Here is a 10464-nt window from a genome sequence, read left to right as displayed (position 1 = left end):
GGAATTCTAGAACATAGACTATGTTCCTAGGAATGATAATATGGATTTCTATTACCTAACTCATACCTAGGTCGACTCCATTAAGCTCCACCTCATGATCTATTGTCCAAGCACCTCACACTAGGGATAATTGGGCGAGCATAATTAGGTGACCCTTTTTGGATGCGATTTTCAAACAAACAGAGATGAATATCGGAAATACATGACGTTAGCTTTTGTCAGAACATCCCCATTAAGTGTCATGCCAGCACTTTCTCCAAAAAGTTCATAGAATGGGTGCTAAGTACAGTTCTTTCATAAACATCCCCAATTAAGTGTCATGCGAGCAGTGTCTCCAAAAAGTTCATAGAATAGGTGCTAAGTACAATTTTTCCATGAACATCCTTTTTATTGCAACTATTGAAAAAACTATGTTCTAAACAAAAAAAACCATACCAATTATCGATTGAAACAACTCTAGCCTATCCTTAAATTATTTCATAATATATTAATCCAACGTAAACATATCTTAACTTGTTTTCTAACTAAAATTATCTTAACCGGTTTTCTAACTAAAATTTTCGAAAAGCAACAAACATAATATCTTGTATAAATATGAGGGAGATTCTTGTATAAATGTATGGGGGAGAGAAGGTTGAGTGTGTAAGTTAGGCGAAGAAGGAGTAGAGACAAGGTCACATCAACAAACAAGGTCACATCAACGAACAAAGACACAAAGAGAGTATTGTTGCATCATCATTTTAATAAAGCATACAAATTTCTATCACATCAAGCCTTAATTTGTGAGTAAAATTTCTATCATATGAAGCCTTAATTTGTGAGTAAGGTTTAGCAACCCTGATTGATGGAGAGCCTTCTTCAGTGGACAAGTGCTGGAGTGTTATTTGTTAATTAGAATTATAATAGGAGTTCTATAATTCCTTAAGTGCTGGAGTGTTATTTGTTAATTAGAATTATAATAGGAGTTTTATAATTCCTTATGCTTTGATTTTATGCCCAATTGCTAATTTGTTAATTAGAATTATAATAGGAGCTTTATAATTCCTTATGTTTTGTTTTTATGCCCAATTGCTAATTTGCAGGACTTAATATTTACCTCTGTTATCTTGAGAAGGTTGATTTGCTGAAGTTGAGATTTTGCTACATTGACATTTCATGTGATTTATTTCTTGTTATTTGTAGTTTGGTTTTGTCACTGTAACTTGCACACTGGTTTTTTTATGTAATTAAAAACTAATTTTAAACCATAAAAATTAAGATTTAAGCTATCAATTGCGGAAAAAAATAAAAAATTAAAACTTAGCATATTTAAACAAGGCCTTTCTAGAAGAATAAAGTAGAGACTAGCACAATATGTTCCATATCTATTTTTTCAATCAGCATCCCTGCTCCTTTTGGGCAGAGAGAGGGATGGTTTAAAAGGGATAAATCTCGAAGTGTACAGAACAACTGCCAAGATACAATTGAGCTCCGATCTGCGAAGAACAACACTCATCCATACCTCTAATAGCTTCTCTCAGACACACCCCGCAGTCGGTTGCTGTAAGAGTTCTCAAGCACATTTCTAATCCATAAACGGTCACAGAAGAATTCACCACCCATGCTCCGGTGGCGAATCTATTCACGTTTAAGGGAGCTTCGCCTGCCAGACTCTCCATGAGATTCGCGACAGTGCGATTGAAAGCTTGAATACCATGGCTGCTCTTAACATTCTCAAGAGCATAGGAAACTTTGGTATCGAGATCAGAGGAGAAACTGTAATTCTCATAACGAATCAAGCAGAATTCCAACTGAATACGAGCGCCTATGGCGTTTGGGCAGTCTTGATAAGCCAGTTGTGAGGATGCAGCGGAACAGCTTTGGCAGTCGTGGTGAGAGACGTCGGGCCTGCATTGCAGAAGGCCGTAGACTCCACCATAAGTATATGTTGCCAATCCGCCATTGGGGGCGGCGGCTTTCACAAGGGATTGCAATACCATATTGACGGTGCTCTCGTATTCACGACCATTGCTGTATTTATTTACGTTGCAGAGACCGTAAATAAAAGGATCGGATTGCCCATCGACAGCTGAGATTGAAAGTACATTACGCTGCAGTCCAAATAACAATAATGCCATCCAATACCACCGCCATCTTCTATGTTATTATGGCAGACAAAATGTTATGATATTGGAAAATTGAGAGGGAGAGGGGACGGGGTACGTATATGGTACGATATACGTACAAGGAATGAATGAAGCAATGCACAAACAAACAAAGGAATGAAGGAGTCTATGCACGGACAAAGGCAAAGCGAATTTCAGAGGATATTAGGAGGGAATACAAGGAAGGATTTTATAGATGGAGGATGCAATGAAGCGACAGAAAGGCGAAGCGAGTTGTTATAAGCGGACTAAGTCTACTGCTGGCGAGAAGGGTGGAGTAGGCGTTGCATGAGAGCATGGAAAATGGCAAAACCACGCGTTACAAGATAATAATAATTTGTTTATTGGACTTTTTCAGAGGTGCAGTGATGAGCGACATTTCGCTCTGAATACATTGTAAACTAAATTTATAAATATGTTAATATATGGATGGGCAACGGCAAATAAAAAAGAATAGTCTTCAAGAAGATTTTGGTTTGGTCAAATCCTTAAAGAATACATTGTTTTACATATGACGTGGTCGAAATCTTATTTTTTCAGAACCGCACTTCAACTGCCATTCATTTGAAAACTTAACTCTCGATGATGGGAATTTATATATACTATTATAATTTCAAAAATTGAAAAATTAATCTCATTATACTCAGTTTTAAATTTGTCAAAATTGTGAATAAGATGGAGTATTATGTGTTAGATAATTTATTTCAAGTATATATTATGCATTCTCTATATTTATTAGAATTTTGCGAAAAAACAATGACTAAGTTGGGTTAGATAATTTATTTAATAGTATATTATTGTTAAAAAAAATTAATAAATGTTCAAGGTTTTTCATATAAATTATGCTAAGCTTTTTTTCTTTGTGTAATCATCACATTATTATTTATTTTTATTGATACCCATTTTAATATTGATTATTTCTTTTCTTTATTCTTACATGATAAACTTTGAATTTTATTTAATATGGAAATAAATTTTAAATAGCATTATATTTTATTAAATTAATAAAAAAAATATTTAATAAAATAATTCGCTTATCATATTGGTTTCTTAGATCTTTGGGCTAAGGCACACGATGAATCACACTTCACCGTTAGACATTACCTTTTGAATCCTTTTCTCTTACATAAAATTTACCAATGTAATTGATCAAGAAAAACATTAATAAGTATGATGTATATTAATGAATAAAATTTACCAATGTAATAGATCGAGGGAAAAAAATAATAAGTATTATGTATATTAATGAATGTTATTGGTTTAAATACATATATATCTATTTGTCTATATTTTATGATTTTGCAATCTCTATTTTCTTTATATTTAATTCAATAAAACAAAAAAATATAATTTTGTAATCTATATTTTCTTTATATTTAATTTAATAAAATTAGTTTTTAATTGTCATAATAGAAAATTAGTTATTTTTTAAAAGTGTAGTTTAATTTATAAACGGAATATTTAAAAAAAAAATTAATAAATATTATGTATATTAATGAATGTTATTTGTTTAAATGCATATATATTTATTTGCATATATTTTATAATTTTGTAATGTATCTTCTTTTTATATTTAATTTAATAAAATTAGTTTTTAATTGTGATAATAAAAGAAATAGTTTTTTTTAAAGGTGTAGTTTAATTTATAAACGAAATGGTTTTTTTCATGATCATTTTTCTTGTTAATTTTAATTAAAATTGGACAATTTTTTTCAAAAACTTCAGTTTATATTGTTTAATTTGCAAAATTGAAGTCTCTCCGTTTTTTCAGAGTATTTAATCCATCTATACATTCAAAAATGTATTTTGAATAACAAAAAATCTTGAAACCTTGAAATTACAAAAAATCTTGAAATCTTGAAATTATATTGCAATATTTTAGTAAAATGAGTTATATCATGCCCTTTTTAAAGTATAGAAATATAATAATTTTTTTTTCAAATGTAAATAGATATGTATTATAAAATAATAAAAAATTCCTCGCAGATTTTACTTATTCCGTTCCAATTAAAAAATGTTTAAAAACATGCATTAAGAAAAAGTTTTGGATGTGGATTTAGAAAAGAAAATTAAAAAGTAATAATGCATCCAAAGATGTATTTAAAATTATTCATTTCTCTTAGCGATTTGTATATTTCTATTATGGGAAAAATTAATGTAAATTAAAAGAAACAATAAACTAAATGCACTATCTGCAAACAAAATAATGTTAGAAATAAAAGAAAAGTAACTAATGTACATGATGTTAGTTAGAACGTTTAAGACATAACTAACCATTTCTAAAATTTACTAGAAAAATAGAAAAACATCTTCAAGAGAGGTGTGGTATTGGTGATGCATTTTCTTTTTGGAAGTATGCTTTTTTACTTTAGACATTTGTTTCTTTTTATTTAATTTGAGATATTGTTTTTTTTCATCTCAATTCAAGTATAGCTTTTAAGGAATTCAAAATATCTTGAGATGTGTTGAATAATGTTGAACTTGGTGTCTTAGGAATAAGATATTTACATAGAGATACTTTCCAGCCCAGTATGGAAGAGACATTGTAATATCCTGTAATATCTTGTTCTGCTATACATTTTGACACATAAAAATTAAGTTAAATTAATCATTATAATTAAAATTAATAATTAAACTAGCCTATATTCATCTAAACTCCGGGTCTACCAAGTGCTTGGAGGGATCAAATCTCTTGATGTGCAAACCCCTTTTAGAGTGGAAAGAGATTTTATCCCTCTTGACGGTTGGTAGATCTAAAGTTAGGACAGATCTAGTTTGGTTATCTACATGGACGATCCCTCAAAATGTGACTCAGAACCAACTTGCTTTAATGACACAAATCCTATATAGAAATTAAAATCTAACCTTCATTCTTAGACTTTTAAAAATATATGTCTCCTCAATGTATCGTACATATAAAAACTAACTAAAAATGTACATAATTGATCTAGATTGGATCATTATATTGTTCGTCATCCATCTCGATAATTTTAGAGTGAAAAAAATGGAGGAATGAGGTTATAGGATACGTATAACCAACGAGACCCAGTTTGGCAATTTTGGGTCTGAAAGCTTCCGAGAGCATTTTGAGGCATCAAATACTAATTTTTAAGGGTAAAATTTTGTCACTTTAGTGCCACATCATTTTTTTCTTTATTACTCATATAGACATTTCTAGCAATGCAAACATCACCTCAATTTGAGTCAATCTGAAAAATTTATGCCACTTGAAACTTGACCTTCCCATTTGGCCTACAATAATTTTAGAGGATGCCACGTCAACCCCATTACACATGGAAACTATAATAGTCAAATGAGCATGATGAAGAGGACCCTTGAAGAGTTAGCTTTCTAACTGTAGTTAAAATTTGAAGGAGTCAACTTAACCACTAGTAAGCGATCGAGATGTGTTATATCTAAGCCCCTAAGAGGAAAAATGGTTCCATTACTTTCGAAGGAAATTTGTTCAATAAATAAGTAGAGTAGCTGAGAGGGTTATGGAGAGAGAAGAAAGACACGATTTCTGTGTTTTAGTATCCCATAGGCCCCATGCATCGCTTCCTTGTACTTGTATCCATTTTCTATTTAAAAAAAGTGAGAAGAGCATCCTCACCTTCCAATTGCATTTGCTCTCAAAATGGTTTCCAAGGATATACCTTATTTCTATTATGGCTTATTAGTTTTTATTTTTTTTGCTTTATATTTTTACATAATTATAATTTGCATGCATACATAATAAACAATAATCTTCATATCCAAAAATCTAAAGATAAATAAATCCTCATAGTGTATATTTTGAATATTTAAGTATAATTTAATCATATATGTTGTGAAAAACTATTTAGTGGAATATCCATTGTAGTTTAGAGATCATATTGGTATCAGAGAAGGTTTCATTGGGTATATTGTGGAGATTTGCGAGGTGATTTAGATTGACTAAGCCAAAACGCATAAAACACCAACCATGGCTGATGAATTTTTGAATATTCCTATTGATACTATAAGGGAGAGTTTTTCATGGTTGAAATTACAAGTTGTAGATATAGATTGTCACATGAATCTCCTCATGACAGCCCTCACCAATATGCTTAGGCTATTTGCAGAATATGAGTATTCTAATGCAAAGGTTTGACTAAAGGGGAGATCAAGAGATTGTAAAGAAACCAAGGAAAATTTTAGGGGCTAATAAATCACAGGTGGGCTAATTATTCATTCTTTTTAAAAAGAAAGATTTTCCAATTTCCATTTTTTCTAAAAAAGATTCACCCAAATTTAATAGTATAAAATTATTTTACCTTAAAAAATGCTAATAATTTATAGACACTATATAAAAATCATTACAAATTTGAATATTTTTATAAAAATGTCACCAAAATTTTTACAATTTGTATATTAGGGAAAAGTAACATTCACCAGGGTTTCTAAATTTTAAAATAAATTTTCATCCTCAAAATTTTCCATAGAAGAAATAGAAAATGAGTCGAGGAAAGAAACTAAAAAAAATCAATCGAGTCTTACTGTCATGAAGTATTCTTAGCCCCTATCTAAAATAGAAGAAAAGGTTGATATCTAGTTGTACCATGTTGACATTGACACTTTAAAGCTATCTCACTGGTTGCAACAATTAAAATTGTATTTCAATGTTCGTCATATAGAGGAAGAATATAAGATTTTATTAGCACAATTGAAATTAGAGAGCCATGCCCTAACCTAGTGGGAAAGCTAGATAGAGATCTTGAGGTTGGAGGGAGATCCTCTAGTGACTAAGTGAGAGGACTTCAAAACCATCATAAATTCATAAATTTACCCTATCGGGTATGTAAAGGACTAGTGCATTTGGTGGCACTACTTCATATCGAAGAAGGGGTAGAGTGTATAGTAGTGCAGTACAAAATTTAGAAATATGATAACAATGATGGGTATCTCCCCAAGGAACCTACATGTACTCCCAAAGTATATGTTAGGTCTACACAATTATCTTTGGAAGAAAGTGATGTTGTTCAAGCCAATATTGGTGAATGAGGCTTCTATACAAGCACAATAGCTAGAGAACATAGGCCAGAAGAATGGGTGATCAAGTAAATCAAAGGAGAAGAAGCCCCAAAATGATTCCCTATAGGGATGTACTAAGAAACAAAAACAACCACTAAAATAGTTTCTACAAGCATGAATGAATGTGTTTTGTGAGCCTAAGAGGCTACCACCCAAGAGGAAAGTGGAGCATGAGATCTAGCTATTATCAGACTCCCCATTCCAAACACTGGGTCATACAAAAAACCTATTATGGAAGAAAGTGTGGTGAATAAATAGTTGTAACAAAAACTGAAATAAGGTGTGATCAACCAAGTATATCACCACATGGCGCACCCATCATCATTGTGCTAAGGAAGGATAAGACTTGGTAGTTGTGCACTGGTATCAAAGAACTGAAAAAAAATCACATTAAAGAATAAGTACCCCCACCTGAAATAGATTATTTGTTGGAATAATTGCAAAAATAAATGCTTTACCAATTTGGACTTGGAGTGTGGATATCATGAGCTTTGAGTTATAGAAAAAGATACCTGAAGGACCACCTTCAAAACCAGGCAAGGTTTACATGAGTGGTTATTCATGCCATTTATTCTATGTAATGCACTGACTACATTTATGAGGTTAATGAATGATATACTATGTCCTTTTATAGATTCATTTGGATTATATAGTGGCATACAATGTTACCTAGGAGGAGAACATCTCATATTTGATATAGGTGTTGGAGACATTAAAGATGCACCAACTTCAAGAAAATATCAAGAAGCGTGAGTCTACATAGGAACATTTGTTATACCTTGGGTATGCAATAGGTGGAGGATTCCACAACAAACAATAGTTATGAACTATATGGGTTTCTTAATGTTATGCCTTAACATTTTCATTATCACATTGTTTCCCTGGTACTTTGAAGTTTTATAAAAATGGTAAAAATGGAGGCATAGCTGCCACCTAGAAACACCAGGGAGTCCCATGTGGTAGCACTAGGGAGTGTCATGTGGAAGCTCCAGAGGATGCCATGTGGCAATACGATGCTGACATGGATTGATGAGGTGTAAAAGAGTTGACATGTCATGATGACCTGGCAGATGATGATGTGGCAATGATCTGGATTGCTAACATGGTTATGACATGGCATTGTATGGTGAACTATTGATGTGGCATGCTAAGTTGGTAGAGTGAAGTGGATTTCTAATTGGACAAGGTGATGCGGAAGACTATTGGGCAATGACTATGCAATTTTGACGCATAATATGCTACCACGTGAACCAATCAAATGTTGCCATGTGCCAGAGAAATTGTTGCCTTATTAAGGGTTGTCAAAATTGTCAAATAATTATTAAATTTTGGCCTCTGTTGCATTTGAAATCATGACCCCTTTTATGCAAATTCAAAGACTTACCAATAAGCCACAACTCAAATTTATGAAATAAGAGCCATAAAAACATTATTTAAAGTTAAAAATATTAACCATTCAACATATTTGACTAACGAAGCGACAATTTTGAGAAACACCAAACAAAACAAAATTTAATAATTTTAGGAAAAAATAAAGTGTGTAACTTCTCCAGGGTTCTTATCAATGAGTTTCATGCCACCAAAATATTTTATTTTCAATTCAACTCATCCTCTTGCCAAAAAAAATAGATCTCACAGCCAATTTATTGTATAAAATTTGGGAAAACATTGAAGCTAAAACTTAGATTTTTTGTTGGTGTTGTTGTAGGTTGCTACAAGGCATGTTACAACGAAATTTGTGGGCCACTTTTTCACAAACTATTTGTTGGATTTTGCTCAAATTTTGTAGACATGTTCCTATTGTTCTAATGTGTATGCACAAAAAAATCAACCTTATCCAATACACACATTTTGAGATATAATCAAAATCATTGTAGGTGATGATGTTTTTCGACAATTTTTTTTTGTAAACTTCATAAATAGTTTTCTCACTAACTATAGATCAGATTGGGATGAAATTCTCTATGGTCCTAATGTTTCTGCATAACAAAAATCAGATTGATCCAATGCATGGATCATGAGATATAAGTTAAATGGGTGAAAGTTATGATCCTCATTTTCTCCAAAATTGTGAAGCAGATTAGGCTAAAATTTGCAGAGATCGTTCATCAAATTATTATGCAGTTCCTATCCAAAACTTACGAGAACCCAATACTTAGTTTGTGAGATATCTTTAGTTTAATTTATTCATTTTTTATTTTGTTTTTGTTATATATATATATATATATATATATATATATGTATGTATGTATGTATATATATAATTACAAATTTTTATTTAAGTGATACAAATCAAATTAATGATGGAAGATGAAAAATAATTTAGGAATTTTCGACATCATCAACAACTTAAACCATTCCTGAACACCTTTCAAATCCATTTATTCGATTCCTACTTTCTGATCTTCTAGGTCACAACAAGGCGCAAGAAGAGAGCATACTCACCAAATCTGAAATTTGAAAAGTAATATAAGAAGAATTTGATTTCAAACCTCAAGCTTTAGCTCTCTAAACACCACTTATTTTCCTTCTTCACAAATATCCCTTCAATTTTAGATATTCCTACCAATGGTTAGTGAATGAGGTGGCTCTTACTGCACTACCAAAATTTCAAAGAAAATAAATGAAATCAAATTTGAAAAAAAAAAAAAGAAGCCTCTCCAAACTTGGTTTTATTTTCCTATTCTATCCTACTCTATTTTTAGAAATATTTTTTTTTCGAGTCTAGGAGTATTTCCAATGAAGCCATTTAAGAATCAAAATCTCTAGTATGATTACATCCAAATTTGAAAAATATACCTCAATATTCATTAGGATATGAGAGATCAATTGTATATTTAGATTAAATTCTAGGATTCATTGAAGAATGGAAGAATGTTGTGGTTTAGTCACCTTTTGAAACCAATCTTCAATGTAGTCCTAATTCTACTGGCTCTCCTCCAAATGCTTGAACATCATCCTAGATTTCCTGTCCATAAATGGATTAGTTTGAAACTCTTATAGTGCAAAGATTGATTGAAATTTATGCATCCTATATATCATGCCTTATATATGTAGCAAAAAATGGGATTCAAATCTAACCCCTATGTATACTTCCCCGTGTTACTAATATCTTGTGGTCACCAAGTCATCCTTTCCACAAGACTTATATTTTCCATGAATCAAAACAAAGAAAAATATTGGTACTAAATTAAATTGCTAATTCCTAATCCCTTAGCGCCATCTCCAGCAACGACACCAAAAATGTCGGGAAATTCAATTACTTAAA

General features: G+C 31.5%; 1 protein-coding gene across 1 annotated transcript; it reads right to left on the bottom strand.

Annotated features, from left to right (window-relative positions):
• Nucleotides 1-1415: 1415 nt before the first annotated feature.
• Nucleotides 1416-2117, bottom strand: LOC149264446 (antimicrobial ginkbilobin-2-like protein). Its single transcript, XM_089398997.1, has one exon. The coding sequence runs from the start codon at nucleotides 2115-2117 to the stop codon at nucleotides 1416-1418; it is 702 nt and encodes a 233-aa protein (XP_089255123.1).
• Nucleotides 2118-10464: the final 8347 nt, after the last annotated feature.

This window comes from Pinus tabuliformis, chromosome 6 (assembly GCF_031772625.1).
Source record: "Pinus tabuliformis cultivar Carrire ecotype Pingquan chromosome 6, CPIR1, whole genome shotgun sequence".
In the NCBI taxonomy this organism is placed as follows: domain Eukaryota; kingdom Viridiplantae; phylum Streptophyta; class Pinopsida; order Pinales; family Pinaceae; genus Pinus; species Pinus tabuliformis.
The sequence above is the reverse complement of the archived record's forward strand: the minus strand, read 5'-3'. Positions and strand labels throughout refer to the sequence as shown.

What these genes read in the sequence shown, in the direction of transcription:
- LOC149264446 (XM_089398997.1), bottom strand. Translation starts at nt 2,117, where the DNA reads ATGGCATTATTGTTATTTGGACTGCAGCGTAATGTACTTTCAATCTCA.